Below are 26,332 nucleotides of genomic sequence, written 5' to 3'. Positions count from 1 at the left end.
AAAGAAGAACTGGTATACAATGGAATATTACTCATCAAAAAGAATGAAATCTTGCCATTTGCAACGACATAGATGGAACTAGAGGGTACTATGCTAAGTGAAATTAGTCCGAGAAAGACAAATACCATATGATTTCACTCATATGTGGAATTTAAGAAACAAAACAGATGAACATAGGGGAAGGGAAGGAAAAATAAGATGAAAATTGAGAGGGAGGCAAACCATAAGAGATGCTGAACTCTAGGAAACAAACTGAGGTTTGCTGGAGGGGGGAGGTGGGTTGGGGGATGAGGTAATTGGGTGATGGGCATTAAGGAGGGCAGTTGATGTAATGAGCACTGCGTGTTAATGCAACTGATGAACACTAAATTCTACCTCTGAAACTATAAAAAAGGGGGGGGCACATCACTTCTCTGGTATTCTTAACAAAAACATATAATCTCAGTCTAATCATAGGAAATCATGAGACAAACCCTAATTAGGGACATTCTACAAAATAACTACAATAAATAATAAATGCAATGTGGGATACTGGATTTGCACCTGGATCATAAAAAGACATTAGTGGCACAAGTGGAAAAAATCAAATAAGGTCTGTGAGTTAGTTAATAGTACTGTAGTAATATTATTTTCCTGTTTTTGATAATTATACTATGGTTATATAAGGTGTTAATATTAAAAGAGGCTGGGTGAAGGATATATGGTAACTCTTGCTATTTTTGTAACTTTCCTATAAATCTAAATTTTTTTTAAAAAGAGAGCTCATTGTCCTAATTTTTATTACTACTCTGAATATTTATCTTAGTTTATTAGTCATTTATATTTGTTTCTATAAATTTTCTTTTTTACCCATATTTTTCTTGCATTATTGACTTTTGTATATTAAGAAAATTATATATATTGTATATTAAGGAAATTAGCTCCTTGTGCATGGCAAATTATTTTCTAGTTTGTCTTTTGACTTTTTTATGGTGGGTTTGTGTGTGTACGTATATGTAGATGTTTTTAACTGATGATTTCTGCTGACCTGTGTGCAGAAAATAAGGAATAGTAGCTAAGTGGCTTTAAGTCTTCCATGTAATTAAAAGACCACAGAATAGGAACAATACTTTATGACTTCTCTCCATTAAAAATTACATTTATTTAAAAATTCACATATAGTAAAATTCATCCTTTCTGGCATATAATTCTAGTTTTGACAAATGCATACACTCAAGTAACTATAATCAAGACACAGAAACTTTCCATTATTAAAACAAATTCCTTGTGCTACCATTTTGTAATCAGTCTGCCATTTTTAACCCCTGACATCCACTCATTTGTTCTCTGTTCCTATAGTTTTGCCTTTTACAGAATATCATATAAATGGAATCAAACTGTAAGTAGCCTTTTGAGTTTGGCTTCTTTTACTTAGCAAAATGCATTTGAGATTCATCCAAGTTGTTGCATGTATCACAGTTCATCATAGTTTTTATTGCTGAGTAGGATTCTATTGTATGGATATACTACAGTTTGTTTATGCACCAGTTGAGGGACATCCTCCATTTTTATTTTCCTCTGTTGTTAGTGATCTGCAGGTCTAGCAAAGGGCAGAAGTGAGATTTTCCACTCAACAGGACTAAGTTTCTTCTGAAAAGTCCAGCTTAGAAGTATGTCCCTGGGTAACATGTACAAGAGGTTATACCAGGATAACTTACTTCCTCCCCTCACACTATATTTAAAATTGAAGAGTTAATCCTAAGTGAGCACTATATCAAAGGAATGGGAGTTTGTCCTGAGTACAGTTAGATGATATCCTCAGAGCAGGCCTGACAAATATTCTGGAAGCCAAATCATTTGTAGAGTATTAAAAAAATTTTTTTAATTAAAAAAAACTGAAAAAAGTAAAAATCGCCCCAAATCACACCACTTTAAAAATTTTATAAAGCAAAAGTCCCCTTTCAGTCTATCTAATCCTACTTCTAAAAGGTTTACAATTTGGTATATATATTTCCCAGCTTTTTCCTAAATTTATTCAGAAATACCTATATACACATGTATCATACATATACAAATGCTTTTGTTTACAAAATGCATTCACATTATACCATTTCTTGCTTTTTAAATTAATACAAAATTCTGTACATCATACAGATCAGAATGTATTCACAGATAATACACCATTATTTTAATGGATATATAGTATTTCACTAAATGAATGTGTCATGATTTATTTATTCATTTTCCTATTGATGGACAGTTGGGTTGTATCCAATTTCTTTTTTTGGTGACTCTGAGATATAATTCATAAAAATACAATTCACCTATTTAAGGTATACAATTCATTATTCATAGTATATTCATAGAGTTGTACAATTTTCACCACAGTCAATTTTAGAACATTTTAATCAACCTCTAAAGAAACCTCATACAATTCAGCTATCACCCCCAGCCCTGAGCAACCACTAATCCACTGTCTCTATATATTTACCAATTCTAGACACTTCATATAAATGGAATTACATAATTATATAGTCTTTTGTTACTGGCTTCTTTCATTTAGCATGTTTTCAGGGTTCTTCCATGTTTGTAGCATATATTAGAAGTGTTCCTTCTACTTTTTGGAAGAGTATGTAAAGAATTTGTATTAATTCTTCTTTAATGTTTGCTAGAATTTATCTGAGAAGCCATTCGAGGCTAGGCTTTTTCTTGTGGGTATTTTTAAGAGTTATTAATTAACCTCTTTACTTGTTATAGACATTTTCAGATTTTGTTTCCCATTGGTTCCAGTAGTTTGTCAGTTTCTAGGAAATTTTCCATTTCATCTATCTAATTTATTGTTATATAATTGTTCATAGGGCTCCTTCATAATACTTTTTATTTCTAGAAGGTTGGTAGTAATGTTGCCTCCTTCACTTCTGATTCTAGTAATTTGAGTCTTCTTTTTTCCCTGGTCAATCTAACAAAAGGTTTGTCACTTTTGTTGATCTTTTTTTATAGAACCAACTATTAGTTTCATTGACATTCTCTACTCTTTTTGTATTCCCTGTCATTTATTTATCTAATCTTTTTTATTTTCTTCCTTCTGCTTACTCTAAGTTTAGTTTGCTCCTCTTTTCCCAGTGTCTTAGGCATAAAATGAGGTTATTTATATGTGATCTTTCTTCTTGTTAAATATAAGCATTAGTATTTATAAATTTTTCTCCAAGCATTGCTTTTGGTGCATCCCACATTTTGGTATGTCATGTCTTCATTTTCATTCATCTCAAAGGACTTCCTAATTTCCCTTGTGATTTTTTATTTGACCCATCGGTCATTTAAAAGTGTGTCTAATTCATGTTTATGAGTCCTTCAACTTTCTGTTATTGATTTCTAACTCTATTCCAAGGAGTCAGAAAACATACCTTGCATGATTTCAGTCCACTTAAATTTACTGAGGTTTGTTTTATGGTCTATGATATGATCTATTCTGGAACTATTTCATGTGCCCTTAAGAAGAATATGCATTCTGTTCGTGCTGGGTAAAGTGTTTTATAGATCACTTTAAGGTCTAGTTCATTATGGCACTGTTCAAGTCTTCTATTTCCTTGTTTATTATCTAATTGTTCTATTAATGAAAATGGGATACTGAATACCCCAACTCTTATTGTAGACTTGTGGATTTTTCCCTTCATTTAATTCAGTTTTTGATTCATGTATTTTGGTGCTCTGCTGTTAGATGCATATATAATTTTGCTCTATCTTTCTGATGGGTTGATTCTCTTATCATTATAAGATGTCACTCTTTATGTCTAATGACATTTTTTGTTTTAAAGTCTATTATCTGATATTAGTATAGCCACTCCAGCTTTCTTACAGTTGCCATTTGACTGCTATTTTTTTCTATCCTTTTACCTTCAATCTGTTTGTGTCTTTAAAAATAAAGTGTGACTCCAACAAATAGCATAGAGGTGAATCTTGCTTGTTTTTCCCAGTCTGACACTCTCTGTCTTTGATTGGTTTAATCCATTCATATTTATTGTTATTATTAATATAGGTGGACTTAAGACTGCCATTTTACTGTTTGTTTCCTATATATCTCTGGAGTTTGTCTTTGTTTCTCTATTCATCCTTTTGTACTGAATATTTTCTAATGAAATTTTAATGAAATTAAATTTCTAATGAAATTTAAATTTCTTTAATAATATTTTCACTATATATTTTCAGTTAGTTTCGTAGTGGTTGCTCTAGGGTTTACCATACAAATCTTAACTGAATTGGCTTCAGATAAATACAAACTTAATTCCAATTATATAAACAACTTATTCCCATATAAACCTATTTCTTCCCCCACTTTTTTGTACTATTATTGTTATACATATTATTTCTACACATTATTAACCCAACAATACACTGTTATAATTATTACTTGGTATAATTTTATGTGTTTTAAAGAAGCTCAGAGAAGAAAGAAGAGCAAATAAATATCTGATGCTTTTTTATATTAACTTTCTTATTTCCCACTTCTTGTTTTCTTCACTTGTTCCTGTAGATTTGAGTTACCATCTGGAGTCATTTCTATAGTCCAATACAGCTTTGCCTCCACCCAACTCCTATGTCCTATTATTGGCAAATATACTGCATTTTTATATGTTATAAACCCAACAATGCAACTATGTACATATTGCTTTATAAAATTACTTTTTAAATCAAGAGAAGAAAAATGCATTTAGACTGTCTCTTCTTATTATGCAATTACTTTTACCTGTGCTACTTTCCTATATATGTAGATTTAAATTATTATCTGAGGTCACTGCTTTCTGCCTGAAGAACTTCCTTTAATGTTTCCTGTAAGTCAGGTCTGCCAGCAACAACAGTTTATGATTATGTGGGAAGACTTACATTTTATCTTCATTTTTTAAAACACAGCTTTATTGGATATAGGATTCTATACTGACAGTTGTTTTCTTTGAGCACTTTGAATATGTTATTCCACTGCCACCTCCATTGTTTCTGATGAGAAGTCAGCTGTTAATCTGATTGGGGTTCTCTTGTAAATGATGCTTCATTTTTCTCCTGTTACTTTCAAGTTTCTCTGTCTTTGAGTTTTAGCATTTTTATTATGATGTGTCTGTGGATTTCTTCTTTATCCTACTCGGCATTTGTTGAAATTCTTGGATGTGGGACATTGACATCCATTATTTATTAGAATATTTTTTCTGCTTCTTTCTTTCTCTTCTCTTTTTCTGGTCCTCTCATTACAAGTATGTTGGAGTGCTTAATGGTCCTACTCTCTGTTCAACCTTCTTCATTTTTTTCCTTCCTGTTCTTCAGCCAAAATAATATCAGCTCATTTAATACTTACAACCCAATGAGGTAAGTAGGATTATTATCCTCATTTTATAGATGAGAAAACTGAGGCTCAGATTAAGTGACTTGCCAAGGTCACGAAGTGATAAGTGTGACTGTTAAGTTCAAACACAGGTCTGATTCCAAAGTTTGTACTACTTCATCCATGTATTTTCTTTCTATTCTCAATCAACTACAAACAAACCGAGGGATTTGGGAATGGGTGGCTCTCTTCTAGAGAATGCTTTCTTCCCACCCTCCTTTAGTATTGTTTGCTAGTATGTTCCTCTTCTAAAATTCATATACCTAATATATAATATATATTAGATAGTCATTCAATGTTTATTGCTTTGAATTCAATGATTACTCAATGGTAGCTAGCTTAAATAACTATGAGAACATCAGTATTTTGACCTAAATGCTTTCATTAGAAAAATATATAGCTTTTTGAAGACACTGATAACTTTATGGGGAAGCATTCATTAAATATGTGGACTGACTTATGAAAATACATATTGTCACTGCTGATAGTTCTCATTCAACAGCATTTGTTGATGTTTAGGCCTGGGGTGGTCATTTATTTACTAGGTGGATATAATTAGGGATAAATGAGCTCTAGTAAATAAGTATTTCAACATTTAATTAGTGTTTTAGTTCTGCATATAGGAGGCAATCTTGGAAAAAATGTTATCTTTACAGACAAATATTGAAGACCCCAGATAAATTATAAAGATCTTAAAAAATCCTTAGAAATAATCATTTGTAATTTATCCTGAGAAAATGATACTCTTTGTACCCTATGCTTCATACTTGGCAGATATCTGTCCTATATTGTCTTTGATTATAAAATATGTTTTCTACCAATTCATTCTGAAACTGAGAGGGATTATCTTAGTTTTTCTCTCCCTCAGTTAGTTTCTCTTCTTCAAATCCAAACAAATTGCTATCTATACACAAATTCTAGATCCAAGATTCTGATGCAGGGAAGACCTCCTGGGACTCACCATCTATATATCTTTTAGCTACCACTGATTTCTGCTGTGTTATCTGGAGCAGATGATATGAGAGAAGCAGCCTGGAGGTCTGACCGTTGCTTTTTGTTCTTTCCAAATTCTATCACCAGTATTTTCCCACGTAGTTTATATCCATTTACTAGATATAATGCTTGCCTTGCTATCTCCTTATCTAAAAGAGAAAGAAAAAAACATCAACTTACATTGGGCTTAATAATTCAATTCTATTCCAAGTCTAGTTTATGTTGTTTTGCCTTGGAGTTAAATATAGGCTATAAGGATATATAGTTATTTAATTTTATTACCTTTTCCATAATCTCAAATTCGTACAACTCAGCAAGATTAAACTAATGGCTAAGAATAATGACAATAAAAACTTAAAATGGATGTTTAGAGTGTCTCCTAATTCAAAGATAAGGTTAAAGAAACAAGAATATAGACAGTGTGCCAAAGAAAGCTAAGCTATAACTAATAATATATGAACCTCTATCTTAGATAACAGATTACAGGTATTGTGATAATGAAATAATTTTCAAATTGGATGACATGAATAAAAGATGTTATCATGGTACTGAGGACACTTTGTTACTTTTTTCTTTTGATGGGAGAGTGGGAGCCCTCATTGAGATAAATAAGTTTGAGAATTCCTGTAGGCATATGGATGCTTGAGGTATGGGAGTATACAGTGTATTGCAGGAGTTTTCCATTTATGGGCCTCAGAGCCTGGATGTGGGAAATTCGGAAGTGGAATTATTGCGCAGAGTCTGTGAAATCATAGGTAGACAAGCACTGTCTTTAGACTAAACCAATGTATGTCTCACATATGTATATACTACAGATTTTCAAATTGTATACTACTGTTATTAGTAAAACAGCTGTTCACTTTAAAGTACTTTGTTTATAAAATCTTTTTATTATATAAAAACCACTAGTATAGAGGATCCACAAACCTTCAACATGATAGGAAAGATGGCATTAAGAATGTATGAAAAAAGTGGAGGGGAGTTTTGGTACTGCTTACATATAAAAGTACTTGTCTAAACATAGACTACTAGGCTATTTATAAGTAATGATAGTTTAGGGATAATGAAAGGTGTAGCTCCTACCCAGCTACCACCAAAAGACAGTCTGGTCTGTTATAGAAAATGAAATTCCTATATCATTGTTCTCTTTTAATTAGGATACTGAAGTCATGTATTAAGATAGAAACAAATGTTAAAAGAATTTAACATCATTCACTAATTATGAATTACTAGTGAATTAGCATGTTAACTTATAGTCTCTTAGTCCCAAAGGAATAGGGCATAAGGCAAGTACAAGTATTCTGACCAGAATACCAATATATTAATAAGTAATATAATTATAACTTGAAATACTGTCATCAGCAAAGGGAAAAGGTACATTTTGATAGAGAGAAGGGAGTGCCAAGATTGGGGAAAACTGAGGACAATGGGATAAGGCGGTCAGTCAAGTATTGTCAATGGAGGAGAGGAAGCACAGAAGGGAGGATAGAGAAATACTGAAAACATAGTTTCCTTACTTCTCTTTCCTTCTTCCCATGCGCTTGTTCAAGCACATGCTTCTTATGTACTATGGAGAAATCAAAGGGCTAGATTTAAATTAGAGAGGGTATAAATAATCTCCAATGAACTGATGCTACAATTGATTATCCAGAAGAAGCTACTTACTGGGAAAGGTGATAAAAGCCTGCCCCCTCATTCGTCCAGTCATCATTCGGAATTGAATTGGTGGTCCTTTTTTCTCCTGGAACCGAGCGAACAATGAGACAAGATCTCTTTCGGTCACCCGAGGGCTAAGGTTCTTCAGGTATAACACCTAATATAAACCGAGGATCAACAGAAATATCACATGAGGAAGGTAAGGCAACTATTTCACTTTGGTTAGAATTAGTTTCAGATAAAGATGGCAGACTGAATACATGCATCTAATTTCACTCCCTCCCGAAAGCTCTCTAAAACTATAGGGACTTAAAAAACCCCACAAACCCACAAGATAAGAAAGAACAAGGAAAGGAGGCAATAGCAGCAATATTCCAGAAGCTGGAAAATAATTAGGTAAGTGTACTCGAGAAAGGTGAATCTTAAACCTGCAGTGGGGAAAGCCAGGAACCAACCCAGTATACACCTAAGAATCCTCAAACAGTTTAGGAACTGATAGCTTCAGGTACCTCTGAGAATGAATGTAAAGGGATAAGGTTAAGATAAGGTGGGTAGGTTGAAAGTTGTTTAAAAACCAACTAGATCTTAAATATCTTCCCCTAAAATTAGCTACCAGGTAAAGGCCAATCCCAATCCCGGTGAATAGTGGTAGTTCATTTTCTGAATATGGGAAATGCCAGACACAGATGAGGGTGTAAATACTATATCTGAACACAAGGAGATTAAGAGAAATAATGCACACTAAATATGATTAGCCCCTAGAGAAAAGATAAAAAAAAAATACTGGTTTGGCATTGGGAATTTCTCCAACAAATGGACCAACCAGATGACTTTAAAATGAAGCTAAAAGTCAACAAGGGCCACTCGTCTGCTTTTTGGCCCCTACTCATAAGTATGGGCACAGATTACCAGGCATCTGAGGAAAGCCTCTAATGTCAAAGAAAGAACAGAACAAACAGAAATGAAAGCAAATGGAAAAAAACAAAAACAAAAAACAGACCATGCAGGGTGAAGAAAACTTCAAAAAATCATCACTAATACTCTGAGGAATGAGACAATATTCTATTAAGAATGGGATGCTATAAAAAAATGAACATTCAAGAAAACAACAAAGAGCCCTCAAATGCAATTAAATTTAAGTTCTTACCAGCTTAAAATAGATTTTTATAACTATAAGATGTTTTAAGGAAGCCCCATTGTAACCCTAAAGAAAATACCTATATAAGATAAACAAAAAATAAGAAAGGAAAAAAGCACATCACTACAAAAAAAATCAATGAAACACAAAGGAAAACTTCAAGAGAGGAAAAGAGGGACAAATGAGCTACAAGACAGAAAAGAAATAATAAATGGCAATAGTAAGTCCTTCCCTATCAATAATTACTCTACGAGTAAGTAGTATGTTAAACTCTCTAACCAAAGACAGAGTGGCTGAATGAATTAAAAAAAACAAGTTCCAACTATAACTGTCTACAAGAAACTCACTTTATATTTTAAGGCCACATATAAGCTGAAAATGAAAGGACAGAGAAAGATATTCCATGCAAATGATAACCAAAAGAAAGCAGGGGTGGCCATGCTTTTATCAGACAAAATAGACTTTAAGTAAAAACTGTCACAAGAGACAAAAATGGACATTATATAATGACAAAAGGGTCAATTCACCAAGAAGATATAACAACTATAAATATATATGCACCCAACATCAGAGCACCTAAATATATGAAGCAAACATTGAGAGAACTGAAAGGAGAAACAGATAGCAACACAGTAATACTAGGACCTTTCAATACCTCACTTCCAATAGCAGAAGGAAAACTAGAAAATTCACAAATATGTGGAAATTAAACATCATACTCTTGAACAACCAATGGGTCAAAGAAGAAATAAGAAGGGAAATTAGAAAATATCTTAAGACAAATGAAAATGAAACGACAACATAACATTTATGGGATGCAGCAAGAATAGTACTAAGAGGGAATTTTATAGTCATAAATGCATACATTAAAAAAGAAGATCTCAGGGGTACCTGGCTAGCTCAGTCGGTCAAGCATGCAACTCTTGATCTCAGGGTCTTGAGTTCAAGCCCCACCTTGGGCATTGGAAACTACTCAAAAAATAAAAGAGAAGAGAAGAGAAGAGAAAAAGATCTCAAATAAACAGCTCTACAACTTAAGGAACTAGACAAAGGATCAAACTAAGCCCAAAGTTAGTAGAAGGAAAGAAATAAAGATTAAAACAGAAATAAACAAAAGAGATTAGGGAAAAAAAACTAAGAGCGATTTTTTTAAAAAAAAAAAGATCAACAAAACTGACTACCTTTAGCTCAACTGAGAAAAAAGAGAGAAGTCTCAAATAAAATCAGAAATAAATGAGGAGCTGTTACAACTAATGCCACAGAAATAAAAAGGATTACAAGAGACTACTATGAACAACTATATGCCAAAAAATTGGAAAACCTAGAAGAGAAGGATAAATTCTTAGAAACATACAACCTACCAAGACTAAATCATGAAGAAATAGAAAACCTAAGGAGATTTAGAACTAGTAATGAGATTGAATTAGTAATCAAACACCTCCCAGCAAAGAAAAGCCCAGGACCAGATGGGTTCATGGGTGAATTCTACCAAACATTTAAAGAATTACTGCCAATCCTTCTCAAACTCTTCCAAAAAACTGAAGAGGAGGGAACATTCCCAAACTAATTTTAGGAGGCCAGATTACCCTGATACCAAAAGAAAAAAAAATGACATTATAAGAAAACTACAGGGCAATATCCCTGATGAATATAGATGCAAAAATTCTCAACAGAAAAGTAGTAAAATGAATATAGAAGCACATTAAAAGGATCATATACCATGATCAACTGAATTATCTCTGAGATGCAAGGATGGTTCCACATACAAAAATCAATGTGATATACCACATTAACAGAATAAAAGATAAAAATCACATGGTCATCTTAATAGATGCAGACAAAGCACTTGACAAAATCCAACACCCTTTCATGATAAAAATGCTTAAGAAACTAGGAATAGAAGGAATTTATTTCAACATAATATAGGCCAAATATGAAAGGCCCACAGCTAATGTCATGCTCAACAGTGAAAAACTGGAAAGCTTTCCCCCTAAGATCAGTAACAAGGCCAGGATGCCCACTCTTGTCACTTCTATTCAACCTAGTTCTCCTGGCCAGAGAAATTAGACAAGAATAAAGAAGTAAAAGGTACCCAAATGGGAAAGGAAGAAGTAAAATTATCTGTTTGTATATGACAAGATCCTATGTGTAGAGAACCCTAAAGACTCCACAATTAATTGTTTTAACACAGGTAAAACTAATAAATTCAGTCAAGTTGTAGGACACATACAAAAATTAGGAGCAAAAAAAAAAAAATCAGCAAAGTGAAAAGGCAATACACAGAATAGGAAAAAATATTTGCAGATCATATATCTGATAAAGGATTAATATCTAAAATATATAAGGGGCTCCTAAAGTGCAGTAATAAAAAAAAACCTTCAAATAACCCAATTTTAAAAATGCATAAAAGACCTGAATAGTCATTTCTACAAAAAAGACATACAAATGGTCAACAGGTATATAAAAAGATGTTCAATATCACTAATCATCAGGAAAATGCAAATCAAAACCTCAATGAAATATCACTTCACACCTGTTAGGATGGCTATTAACAACAACAACAACAAAAATAAGTGTTGGTGAGGATACGGAGAAATTCTGAACCTTGTATGCTGTTAGTGCGAATGTAAATGGGTGCACCCACTATGGAACACAGTATGGAGGTTCCTCAAAAAATTAAAAATAGAGCTAAAATACAATCCAGCAATCCCACTTCTGGGTATATATCCAGAAGAACTGGAATTGGGATCTGGAAGAAATATGTGTATTCCCTTGTTCATTGCAGCATTGTTTACAATAGCAAAGACATGGAAACAACCTAAATGTCCACTGACAGATGAATGGATAAAGAAAATGTGTATAAATACAATGGAATATTATTTGGCCTTAAAAAAGAAGAAAATCTTGCCATTTGCTACAACAAAAACTTGGAAGACACTATGCTAAGTGAAATAAACCAAACACAGAAGAACAAATACCACATGAGAATTTGTAGAATACCAAATGGGAATTTATATCAGGCATCTAACACAGTCAAACTCATAAAAGCAGAGTAGAATCATGTTTACCAGGAGGCTGGAGGAAGGGTAACTGGGGAGATGTTCATCAAAGTGTATACAGTTTCACTTATGCAAGATGAGTAAGTCCTATACATCTACTGTACAGCATAGTGCATACAGTTCTCAATACTGTATTAGATATTTAAAATTTATTAAGATGCTAAATCTTATGTTGAATGTTATTATCAAAAGAGAAAAAGGACGGAGGAAATTTCTAGAGGTGATGGTTAAGTTTAGGGCATTGTATATGGTGATGGTTTAACGGTGCCCTTATTTTCAAACTCATGAAGGTGCATACATTAAATATATACAGCTTTACTGAGTATTATATGTAAGGGATGAATCACTAAATTCTACTCTTGAAACCAACATTTCACTATATGTTAACTAACTAGAATGTAAATAAAAAATTGAGGCACCTGGGTGGCTCAGTTGGTTAAGTGTCTGCCTTTGGCTCAGGTCATGATCCCAGGGTCCTGGAATCAAGCCCCGCATTGGGCTCCCTTCTCAGCAGGGACCCTGCTTCTCCCTTTCCTCCCCACTCATGCTCTCCGTTGCTATCTCTGTGTCTCTCAAATAAATAAATTCTTTAAAAAAACTGATACTAAAAAACCCAACCAAACAAAAAATATGTACAGCTTTTTATATGTCAATCATACTTCAATTAAAAAAAATTAACCAAGGAAGTTAAGGACTTGTACACTGAAGACCACAAAATATTGCTCAAAGAAATTAAAGATGCAAATAAACAAAAAATTGTCCCATATTCATGGACTGGAAGACAATACTGTTAAAATTTACACACTACCTAAAGTGATCTACAGATTTAATTCAATTCCTATCAAAATCCCAATAGTATTTTTATAGGGATAGAAAAATAATCCTAAAATTCATATGGAACCACAAGAGACCCCAAATAGCCAAAGAAATCTTGAAAAATAACAATACTGGAGACCTCACACTTCTTAATTTCAAAACATATTACAAATCTATAGTAATCAAAACAGTAAACTACCATAAAGACATATAGACCAATGGAACAGACTAGAACCCAGAAATAAACCCACACATATACAGTCAACTGATCAATAGAGAGGCAAGAAACACAATGGGGAAAAGATAGTTCCTTCAACAAATGGTGTTGGGAAAAGTTGGTATCCACATGCAAAATAATAAAGTTGGACTCTTATTTTATATCACATACAAAAATCAACTCAAAATGTTATTAAAGTCTTAAACATAAAACCTGAAACTCTAAAACTCCCAGAACAAAACATAGGTAGGAGAAAAGCTTCATGACATTGCCTTGGCAATGATTTCTTGAATATTACATCAGAAGCACAGGCAGCAAAAGCAAAAATAAAGTGGGACTATATCAACTGAAACACTTGTGTACAGCAAAGGAAACAATTAGCAAAGTGAAAAGGCAACCTACAGAATGGCAGAAAATATTTAGAAACCATATATCTTACTAGAGGTTAATATCCAAAATATATAAGGAACTCTTACAACCCAACAGCAAAAAGACAACTCAATTTTTAAAAATGGGCAAAAGACCTAAATAGACATTTTCCCAAAGAATACATGTAGGAAATAAGTTGATAAGGATGTAGACAAATTGGAATTCTTGCACACTGTTGGGAGAATGTAAAATGCACAGCTGCTATGGAGAACAGTATAGAGGTCCTGCAAAAAATTAAAAATAGAACTACTATATGGTCCAGCAATCCCACTTCCAGATATTTATCCAAAAGAATTAAAATCAGAATATTTTAATACGTTTGTTGCAACACTGTTCACAATAGCCAAGAGGTGGAAACATCCACCATGGATGAATGGATAAAGAAGATGTGGTATACACACATACAATGGAATATTATTCAGCCAGAAAAAGGAAGGAAATCTGGTCATATGGTACAACATGAGTGAATCTTGAGCGCACTATGCTAAGTGAGATAAGCCAGTCACAGAAGGACAAATACTACATGATTTCACTTATATGTGGTATCTGCAGTAGTCAAACTCATTGAAGCAAAAAAAATGGTGGTTGTCAGGGGCTGAGGGGAGAGGGAAATGGGAAGCTGCTGTTCAATGTTTATAAAGTTCAGTCATGCAGGATGAAAAAGTTCTAGAGATCTGCTATACAACACTGTGCCTGCAGTTAACAATATTGTAATGTATACTTAAGATTTTGTTAAGAGGGTAGATCTCAAGTTACATGTTTTACTACTATAAAAAAAGATGGAGGAAAAAAATCTCTATATGTTAGCTGGAATAAATTATATCCTTTATAGTTTAATGGAACTTTAGAAGAATTCAGACAGAAGCAGCACAAGCAAAGAGCCAGAAAATAGAGCCCACTTAAATAAGTTAACCACTGAAACATGAATAAATATATTAAACACTATAATAAGCAGGAAACTCTATGTCTCAAAGAATTTAGGAGCTAGATTTCACATATTTAGCGTTTAACTATACTTGTATCTTAAAGGCAAAGGCACAGATTAACTGACATATGGTTCACTTAAGTAAATTCAAGTGATCTAGAGTTTTGGCTCTGAAATACTTAACATAAAAGCATCGTCAAATTACATAACTGTAGAAAGGAGTATGTGGAACATACTACAAGTTTCTCACCAAGTAGGAAAGATCCATACTAAGATCGTTCGCTTTGATATGAACACTTAAAAAATCAAGACGACTTCTGGTCGAGGTGGCTTGGTCACTTCTTGCTTGGATGCATCTTCTCTACTCCAAACACACACACACACCACACATCCATATACATGGGTATATATGTATGTATTTATCAACAACACACATATATATTCATATATATAAAGGTATGCACAAAGATACAGCTAGGCTCAAAAACAAGATAAACATTTCTATGAAACAGAAAAACAGATACTCCAAGTGATAATACAAGATGAAACTTCCTGGCATCCTTCTGCAATATACAGTATTATTTTGTATGTTTTGAACTTTATATAAATAGTATTATATTGTATGCACTCTCCTGCAGGTATCTGTTTTAAATGTTTAAAAAGGAGACTATTTTTTTTAGAATAGTTTTAGATTTACAGAAAAACTGAGAAGATAGTACAAAGAGTTCCCGTGTACTCCACACCCAGTTTCCCCTATTATTAACATCTTACATTACTATGGGGCATTTGTTAAAATCAGTGAATGAATAGTGATACCTTATTATTAACCAAAGTCCATACTTTATTTAGATTTCCTTAGTTTTTCCCTAACATCCATTTTCTGTTCCAGGATTCCATCCAGAGTACCACAGTACATTTAGTTTTCGTGTGTCTTCAGGTTCCTCTTTGGTTGTGGCAGTTTCTCAGACTTCCCTTGTTTTTTAAAAATCTTGACAGTTTTGAGGAGTACTGGTCAGGTATTCTGTAGGATGGCCCATTACTAGAATTTTGTTGTTGTTGTTGTTTTTCTCATGGTTAGATTGGGGTTACGGATTATGAGAAGGAAGACCAGAGAGGAAAATGCAGTTTTGATCACATCATATCAAGCATGCATGCTATTGACATGATTAATGACTGTTGATGCTGGCCTTGATTACCTAGCTGAGGCAGTGTTTGTTAGCTTTCTACACTGCAATATTACTCTTTTTTCCTGCCTTTCCATACTGTACTGTTTGAAAGTCACTCAAGAGCTCATAACTAAGGAGTGGAAGTTATGCTCCCCTAGTTTGAGATGGAGCATCTATATAAATTATTTAGAATTCTTCTGTGTGGGTTATTTGCCTTCTCTCCCCCAGTTATTAGGTTTACTCAATCATTTCATTATCAGTATGGAGTCATAGCTATTTATTCTATACTTTAGGTTATAATCCAATATTAATTTACCTAAGTTTGTTGCACAAATTGTTCCAGTTTTGGTCACTGGAAACTCAGTTGGCTCCTGTGCTCCTTTGACATATACCCAACAATGTTTTTATGTTGGTATTTCCAGCACTTTTCTACTTTCTGTCACTACAAAATGCTCAAGTTTCATCTTGTAATTTCCTGCCCCAGTACTAGAATCAGTAATTTCTCTAAGGAGCCCTGGTTACTTTTTTTTATATATATATACAGAGAGTGCGAGCCAGGGTGGGGGGGGGGGGGGGGACAGGGACAGAAGGAGAGGGAGAGAGAGAATCCTAAGCAGGCTCCATGCTCAGCACAGAGCCTGATGCAGGGCTCAATCTCATGACCCCGAGATCATGACCTGGGCCGAAACTGAGTTGGATGCTTAACCAACCGAGCCACCCAGGTTCCCCCTTGGTTCTTTCATTAGAGAATGGTATTACAAACTAAGATTTGGGTGCTGAACATGCTTGTTGCTACTGGAGTATCAGTTCATTTAGATCCTGTCAGTTGACAGAGAAAAAAATTATGTTTATATGTTTATACTAACCTGTGTTAGTATAATAGATATACATATCTATAAATATTTTATATGTAACTCTTTATAACTATGTTAAGTTAAACATGATTTCATACTGATGTCTCTAACTCTAAACCATTAAATGGATCATTCTAGCTTCTTTCCTTTGCTTATCTGTAAATTCCACCAGTGAGAAACCTGGCTCCCACCATCTGCCATCCATTTACTTAATTGCTCCATCTCATTATACATATATATCAGTATCAGGATTGCTAACCAGTACCCCCATGAGACACAACCTTATTAACTAGGGTACAGTGAACAGTGATTATGTGCAGTTCTGTTTTTAGTCTTCTAGACTCCACATATTTCCAAAGATACTTAAGTCAGTACCTTTCACCCCCCATACCTTCACTGAGGTTGCTTCACATATTTGTAACAGATTCTCTTGTCATAGTCTGCATTCTTTCCTGGGGTTCCCCCACTTCTCAAATGATTTTTTAATATTTGTGTAATTAAGGGTCACTCTTTATGCTGTACAGTTTTATGGGTTTTGACAAATGTGGATCTTGCATCCACCATTACATTATCATATAGAATAAGTTTGCTACCTTAAAAATCCCCTGTGCTTCACCTATTCCTCTTTCCCAACCCCCTTAACTCCTGGCAACCATTGATTATTTACTATATCTATGTTTTTGTGTTTTCTGGAGTGTCATATAATTGGAATTACACAATATGTAGTCTTTTCATACTGGTTTTCACTTATTAATATACTTATAGTTCCTGTATGTCTTTCTGTAGCTTGCCAGATCATTTCTCTTAACTGATGAATTATATTCCTCTGTATACATGCAGCACAGGTGAATGTACCCATTCATCTATTGAAGGACATCCTGATTGCTTCCAGTTTTTGGCAATTATGAGTAAACTATTATAAACACTCACATGCTGGTTTTTGTATAAATATCGGTTTTCAAATAAATTGGGCAAATAACTAAAAGTGTAACTTCTGGATTATATGGCAAAACAATGTTTAGCTTTGTGAGACTGCCAAACTGACTTCAAAGAAGTTGTACTATTTTGCATTCTCAACAGCAGTGAATGAGTTCCTGTTGCTCAGCATCCTCAATAGCATTTGGTATTGCCAGTTTTATTGTGAATTTTAGCCATTCTAATAGGTGTGTAATGGCATCTTACTGTTGTTGTTTTTTTAAATTTATTTATTTGAGAGAGAGAATGAGATAGAGAGAGCGAGCATGAGAGGGGCAAGGGTCAGAGGGAGAAGCAGACTCCCCGCTGAGCAGGGAGCCCGATGTGGGACTCGATCCCGGGACTCCAGGATCATGACCTGAGCCGAAGGCAGTCGCCTAACCAACTGAGCCACCCAGGCACCCAACTGTTGTTTTATTTTGTAATTCCCTGATCACAAATGATGATGAGCTCCTTTTCATATGCTTATTTGACATGTACATAACTTCCTTTTTGAGGTGTCTGTTCTTACACTTTGCCCATTTTTTAATTGGGTTGTTTGTTTTACTACTGTTGAGTTTTAGGAGGACTTCGTATATTTTGGATACAAGTCCTTTATTAGACATGTTTTGCAAATTTTTTTTCTAGTCTATGGCTTGTCTTTTAATTTTCTTAAAAGTGTCTTTCACATAGCAGAAGTTTATAAATTTAACAGTCTGATTCTTCAATTTTTTTCTTTCACAAATCATGCTTTTGGTGTTTTATCTATAAATGTATCACCAAATACAAGGTCATTTAGATTTTCTATTTTCTTCTACAAGTGTTATAGTACTGTGTTTTACATTTAGATCTATGATCTATTTTGAGTTAATTTTTTAATTAACATATAATGTATTATTTGTTTCAGGGGTACAGGTGTGTGATTCATCAGTCTTACACAATTCACAGTGCTCACCCATAGTACATACCCTCCCCAATGTCCATCACCCAGCCACCCCAACCCTCCCACCCCCTCCACTCCAGCAACCCTCAGTTTGTTTCCTGAGATTCAGAGTCTCTTATGGTTTGTCTCCTTCTCTGGTTTCATCTTGTTTCATTTTTCCCTCCCTTCCCCTATGACCCTCTGTCTTCTTTCTCAAATTCCTCGTATCAGTGAGATCACATGATACTTGTCTTTCTCTGATTGACTTATTTCACTTAGCATAATACCCTCTAGTTCCATCCATGTCATTGCAAATGGCAAGATTTCATTTTTTGATGGCTGCATAATATTCCATTGTAGATATATACCACATCTTCTTTATCTGAGAACATAAGATCTGTGTTTAGATTCCTATCTTGCATGTGGATAACCAGTTAGTTATTTAGCACAATTTCCTGAAAAGCCTATCTTTCCTTCATTGAATTGCCTTTGCTCCCTTGTCAAAGATTAGTTCATTATATTTGTGTGAGCTTATTTCTGGAGTCTCTATTCTGTTCCATTTCTGGAGTCTATTTCTGGAGTCTCTATTCTGCTCCATTGATCTATGTGTCTTTTTTTTTTTTTTTAACCAACACCACCCTTCTTGATTATAGTAAATCTTAAAGTTGGGTAGTATCAGTACTCCAACTTTATTCTTCTTCAGTATTGTGTTGGATATTCTGGGTCTTTTGTTTTTCCATATAAACTTGTAATCAGTTGGTCTATATCCACAAAATAGCTTGCCAGGATTTTACTGGGATTGAGTGGAATCTACATATCAATTTGGGGAAGAACTGACATCTTAACAATATTAGGTCTTCCAATCCATGAACATAGGCTATCTCTGCATTTATTTATGATCTTCTTTAATTTTTCAGCAGTTTTATAGTTTTCTGTGTATAGATCCTGTACATATTTTGATAGATTTATACCTAAGTATTTTACTTTTTGTGATGCTTTTATAAAACAGTATTGGGTTTTAAATTTCAATTGTTCATTTCTTGGTAGAAAGAAAAGCATTTGGCTTTTGTATATAAACCTTGTATTCTCCAAGCTTGCTATATTCCACTTATTAGTTCCAGTAGTTATTTCACATTGTTGTTGTTGATTCTTTGGGATTTTCTACATGGACATACATGTCATCTGTGAAAAAAGACAATTGTATTTTCTCCTTCTCAATATGTGTGCTTTTTCTTTCTTATTTTACTGCACTAGCTAGCATTTCCAGTACAATACTGAAAAGAAGTAAGAAGGTGGGTACATCCCTGCCTTATTCCTGATCAAAGGGGAAAGCACCCAGTTTCTCACCATTAAGTACAATGTTAGCTGTAGGGTTTTGTAGATATTCTTTAGCAAATTGAGGAAGTTTCCTTCTATTCCTAGTTTGATGAGAGTTTTTTGTTATGAATGGTTTTTGGATTTTGTCAAATGCCTTTTCTGTATCAACTGAAATAATGGTATAATTTTTCTTCTTTAGTTTGTTGATGTGATGGATTATATTAATTGATTTTCAAATGTTGAATCAGCCATAGATATCTAGAATAAATCCTACCTGATCAAGGTACATAATATTTTGATACATTGTTGGATGTGATTTACTAATATTTTGATTTTTCAATCAAAAGGTTTTAATCAAATATCTTTATTTTCCTAAAATTTAGGATTTTTGCATTTATGATCACGAGAGATATTGGTCTGTATTTTTGCTTTATTCAATGATTTTATCTGGTTTTGGTATTAAGCTAAGGCTGGTTTCATAAAATGAGTTAGAAAGTGTTCCCTCTGTTTCTACTTTGTAGAAAAGATTGTAGAGAATAGGTATCATTTTATGATTCCATTTTCACCCTTCTAAGCATATCAACTATACTTCATTTTACAATTTTTGGCAGTCACCTTAGAGTTTACAATATCCATTTACAACTAATCTAAGTCCACTCTCAACATTATACCACTTCACAGGTACTAAAGATAACATAACAGTTATATACACCAAATAATTCCTCCCTCCTACCCTTAAAACATTCCTGTTTTATAAAATTCATTTACCCATATGCTATAATTGCCTAACATATTGTTATTATTACTTTGAACAGTTATCTTTTAAATCACTTAAATATAAGAAAATAAAAGATTTTATTTTACCTTCATGTATTCTTTCTCCCATACTCTTCTTTTCTTTAAAGAGATCTGATTTTCTGACCTATATCATTTTCCTTCTCTCTGGAAAACCTTTTTTTGAAAAATAAATATTTCTCACAAGGCAGATTTACTGCTGACAAATTCCCTCAGTTTTTGTTTGTCTGACAAAGTCTTTATTTTTTGTTCACTTCTGAAGGACTGTTTTGCTGGATACAAATTTCTAGGTGAGTGGTTTCTTTCTTTCAATACTTTACACTCTTCTCTTCTTGCTTGTATGGTTTCTGATGAGAAATTCAATGTAATTCTTATGGTTCCTCTATAGGTAAAGTGTTTTCTCTGGGTGTCTTCAAGATTTTCTCTGTCTCAGTTTTTTGTGTTTGAACATGATATGCGTAGGTGTATTTTGGGGGTATTTACCCTGGTTGGTATTGTCTTTCTAGATCCTGGATCTGTGGTCTGGTGTCTGTCATTAATCTTGGAAAATTCTCAGCCATTCCTACTTCAACTATTTCTTCTGTTCCTTTTCTTTATTCTCCTTCTGGTATTCCAATGGCATGTATGTTAGAGCATTTGAAATTGTCTCATAGTTCTTGGATATTATTTTCCATTCTTTTACAGTCATTTTTCTCTTTGCATTTCAGTTTGGGAAGTTTTTATTGACATGCCTTCAAGCATACTGATTCTTTCCTTGGCCACTCCCAGTTTACTGATGAGTGTATCAAAAGCATTTCTTTTTAGTGTTTCTGATTTCTTGTATCTCCTTCTGATTCTGAGTTTCTATCTATCTGCTTACATTACCCATCTATTCTTGCATATTGTATATTTTCTCTAATAGATTCTTTAGCATATCAATCATAATTATTTTAAATTCCATATAGCTGGTAATTCCAAAACCTATAGAGCTTGAGTTTGGTTCTGATGCTTCCTTTGTCTCTTCAGAGTGTGGTTTTTCTTTTAGCATGCCTTGTGATTTTTTTTTTTTTTTGAAAGCTGGACATGATGTATAAGTTAAGAGGAACTAAGGTAAACAGGGCATTAGTATAAGGTTTTATGTTAATCTGGCCAGGAGTTGGCTGTGTTTAGTGTTTACTCTAGCTGTAGGTGTCAGAGGTTTCAATTTCTTCTAATGTCCTTGTTTTTTCTCCCCTGTTTTTTTAGGTTTCCCTAAAAACTCCATAAATAGAGTCTGAGCCTTGCAAGTCTTCCAGCTGTAATCCATAGTTATTGTATCAAAGCCCTATTGATGTGGTGGGAAAGTGTGGGGCAAGGGAAACATTCTGTAATCTCATAATTAAGTCTCAAGTGTTTTAGTGTGCCTGTGTCCTCAGCCTATAACCTTCACAAGTGTTTCACAGCTTTCTTATTTTATCTCTTTCTCTCTTAGATGAGATAGGAAGGCTAGAGTCATCTGGAGTTGGATAATTTCCCTTCTAGCAAGCTGGAGAAGGATTTGGTAAAGTTGTTTCACTTGCTGGGTGTCCCTTTGTTAGGTAGACGCTCTGTATATATTTCAAAATGATTACTTTTCCCTTCTCCATGCCAGGAACAGGAGATTGTTTCTTGACCCTTCCCCTTGAGAACCTAGTGGAATTCCTGGAGTTAAAAGTAATGCAAATGTGAGGGCCCTCATAGACTGAGGCCCCTAGAGTTTGTCAAACAATCTACATTCTGCTTCCAGAAATTTGTCAAGGTTACCACTTGTCCCTACCAGTTCATGGCTCCAGTGTTTATTGTTCCTGATAAGCAGATCTGGGCTGTGATTCTCTGTAATCGCCTGTCTCTCCAGATTTTGGGGTTGCAGTTTACTCTGTGACTTCAGTTCTCTGATGGGTCCAAGAAAAGTCATTGCTATTTCCTTTGTTCAGCTGTTTTTCTTGTTATAAGACAAGAGTGACAACTTCCAGGCACTTTAAATATTGGAGCTGAAAACAAGTAGCTTTTTTCATTCAATATTGTTTGTGAGTTTCATGCATGTTGATACCTGTAGTTCTATTTTATTCATTTTCTATACTGTACAGTGTTCTGTTTTATGAATATACCATGCTTTATCCATTCTCCTGCTAATGAACAAGTGTGTTGTTTATAAACAATGCTACAGTGAGTATCTTTATAATCTCCTAATGTTCATGTGTAAGAGTTCCCCTAGGATAGATGCCTAGGAGTGGGACTGTTGACTTTTAGTGTATGAGCATCTTCTATTTTACTAGGAATTGCCACAATGTTCATAAAAGTGACCGTCTTCATTTATATTCACCTAGAAGCACATTAGAATTCTTACTACTCTGTATGTTCACCAATACTTGGCAGTGTCAGGCCTTTAAAGGTATGCCAACTTCCTGGGTATTAAATAGTTTTTCACTGTAGTTATATTTAGCATTTCTTTGATCACTAATAAGGCTTCATAGTTAATTGGCTCTTCATGTTTTCTGCCCTGTGAATTGCCTGTTCACATCTTCTGGTCATTTTTATTGGGTTGTTTGTATACTTCTTATTGGTTTGTAGGGAAAGATTTCCTTAAAATGACTCAAAAAGCACAAACCATCAAATAAAATACTGATGGCTTGATTACATTAAAATGAAAGGGGCACGTACTGCATGGAACACTGGGTGTTATATGCAAACAATGAATCATGGAACACTACATCAAAAACTAATGATGTAATGTATGGTGATTAACATAACATAATAAAATAAAAAAATTTAAAAATGAAAAAAATGAAAGACTTCTGCTTAACAAAAGACGTCAGAAATAATGTTTAAAAGATAAGCCATGCACTGGACAAATATATTTGCTAAATAAGCAACACGTGTTTATATCCAGAATTTAAAAATAATTTCTTGGGGCACCTGGGTGGCTCAGTCGGTTAAGCATCTGACTCTTTATATCAGCTCAGGTCTTGATCTCAGGGTCCTTAGTTCAAGCCCATGTTGGGCTCCATGCCGATGCGTGGAGCCTATTTAAATTTTTTTTTTTCTGTAAATAATATGACAAACTAAACAATCAAATAATGGGCAAAGAAATGGAACAGGCAAAACACACAAGATTACTGAAAGGCTAACAAATGTATGATTACAAGCATAACTTCACTGCAAATCAGAAACATGCAAATTAAATCAATGAGATACCTTTAAACATTTTATACTGGCAAAAATAATAAGTCCAATACTAAAGAGTCTTGGCAAGGATTGAAAGAAATTTCTGAAACCCTGCTCATGGAGTTGAATATATACATACCCTATATCACAGTAATTCCACTCCTAGGAATGTAATCTAGAACAGTAATTCTTAAAATGTCACTCTTAGACCAGCAGCATCAGCATCTCATGAGAACTTATTGGAAATGCAAATTCTCAGGCCCTACTCCACGTCTACTGAATAAGAAATTCTGAAGGTGGAGGCCAGCAATCTGTTTTTAACAAGACTTCCAGGTGATTCTGATGCATACTAACATTTGAGAATCACTGCAATAGGACAATATTTTTCCAACATTTTTGACTGAAATCTATAGGAAGAAATGCATTTTACATTCTGGCCCACATACATAATCACACACACACACACAAAACCAAACCAAAAGCTCTTTCCAGAAACAGTAATCACTGCTTAGAATATTTTCTATTCTATTCCATTTTGTTTCATTAAAACAAACTGCTTGTTGTGACCTACTAATTCCAACCTAAAGTTTTGATAACTGTCCTAGAGAAACTCTTGTACATATACAGCAGGAGATATGTACAATGCTTGTTGCAGAATTGTCTGTAATAGCAAAAATAAAAAGAAAATATCTTCAGGAGAATGGATAAATTATAGCATATTTCTACAATGGAATACTACATAGTTCCTTATATTATTAAAATAAGCTTCAAAAACATTATGTATATTGAGTCAAAAAAGCAAGTTGTAGAAGGATATATAGAGTATGATATCATCTAAATAGTTTTAAAATATGTAAAACTACATGTTGTTTATTAATATATAAATATGTAGTAAAAATATAAAAGCATGCATCAGAATGATAAGTAGCAAATTCAGGATAGTAGTTACCTCTGGAGAGGAGATAGGGAAATGGGATTGGTGAGGGATACATGGAAGTCTTCAGGTGTATCTATAAGGCTCTATTATTTTCCTAATTAAGCTGCCCTTGAACTAACAGCAAGAATATATTAGAATTGCAATCACTCAAAGGAAACTGCTTTAATATCCCTCATCTACAATGCATTTTTTTAAAATTCAGGGATAGCCAGAAGCTAACATTATTTTGTTTTGTTTTTTAAATTAAACACAACCAAGTATATGCTCCAGGGGCTTGTGTTGCCTCTTTGAGTGACATGACAATAAAGTTTTCCATTCTGGATGTAACATATACCAATAATGTGAAATAATGATGTGCTCAATAAAACAAGGATTGTTTACCACTCTACTTATATATTTGTCAATTTCTCAAGACTTAGACACTTTCACTTTGCTGCTTAGTATCAGCAATTTAAAGTCATGTCGTATGAAAGCCAGGTGGAGCGTTCTAAAGAAAAAAACTCATGTAATAACAGTAAACCCTACTCACAACCAGGTGGCCAATTATTTATTGACTAATTGCAGAGGCACTATGGCTACCTGATAGGGTGGTCTTACAAATATTACTTGATTTATTACTAGCCTAGGAAACTGGAGGTTACTTTTCCTTCAATTCAGGACCTCTAGTAGATATGGACTAGAGTCTCATCAAGATTTCTTTAAAATTCTAAGGGTAGCTTAGGACCTTAGGAAACCACAAAGAACATCATAGGAAATATGCTACTTATATAGTACGCAGAGAATTAATAGTCAAAGTCAAGGAAAAACACAATCACAGTGCCTATGTCACGATTCTTTGGTATAATCAAAGCTAATTTAAAAGTATTAATTTAGGTAGAGGTAAAGAAAAAGGAAAACAACCCATGTTTTTTTTTCTTGGTTTGGCCTATACCTTGTTTGGCTCCCCTGGATTATATGAAGAAAACATAGGAATTTTTCGGATCTCTTCCTCTGACAAACGATTTCTCTGGATCTCATCTTCTGGGACAAATTCTATTGGCTGCGTCAGCTTCTTAGGCCCAGTCCAACACTGCTCAGGTGAATTATCAATAACTTTTGCCACATGGAGACTGGGACCTTTACCCTGTGCTGCCTGTTTTCCCTTGTCCTGGAGTAATGACGGGTTCTCAGCTGTGCCACTATCTCCCACTGATGTAGCTGAGACCAGTGAGTGGGAAGCAAAGGGTTCACCTCTCATAAGTTGGAACTCTTCAAGACGTTTTTTCATTATCATCTCTTGGTAAAAACTTTCCAGGTTGTTCATGGGATCACCTTTGTTCTTCTTTTGGGGTTCATCTAGATCAAGACAAAGAGATAGGGAAGTTCTACAAAGCCTACCAACACAACCTTTGACAAATAAATAAAAATTAAATCTTGGATCTCAGATACAGAAACTCTGCTGGGGCAAGTTTGACAAATGACAATAGTATACAGCTATTTTAATGTAGTGCATCTCAAGCAAGGCTGGAACTATGGTGAAGCAAGTGAGGCACCTCAGGTGCAAAATTTAAGGAGGTACTCACTCTCAGAATCATGCAAGTACATGCACCTAACTGATAAAGACATTAAAAAATGTAACTAGTATGGCATTATCCCACTTGAC

The 26,332-nt window shown here is 34.1% G+C and overlaps 1 protein-coding gene across 1 annotated transcript in view; it reads right to left on the bottom strand.

The window, feature by feature from the left end:
* Positions 1-6,305: 6,305 nt before the first annotated feature.
* Positions 6,306-26,332, bottom strand: part of RBM41 (RNA binding motif protein 41) — a 53,719-nt gene continuing 33,692 nt past the window's right edge. Inside the window, exons 6-8 of the mRNA XM_021678199.2 lie at positions 25,622-26,025; positions 8,009-8,156; positions 6,306-6,492 (exon numbers count right to left, since the gene is read on the bottom strand). Of these exons, the coding sequence (XP_021533874.1) occupies positions 6,326-6,492; positions 8,009-8,156; positions 25,622-26,025 (719 nt within the window). The 3' untranslated portion in view covers positions 6,306-6,325. The remainder of the gene's footprint in view (positions 6,493-8,008; positions 8,157-25,621; positions 26,026-26,332) is intronic.

Source organism: Neomonachus schauinslandi, chromosome X, assembly GCF_002201575.2.
Source record: "Neomonachus schauinslandi chromosome X, ASM220157v2, whole genome shotgun sequence".
Lineage (NCBI taxonomy): Eukaryota > Metazoa > Chordata > Mammalia > Carnivora > Phocidae > Neomonachus > Neomonachus schauinslandi.
The sequence above is the reverse complement of the archived record's forward strand: the minus strand, read 5'-3'. Positions and strand labels throughout refer to the sequence as shown.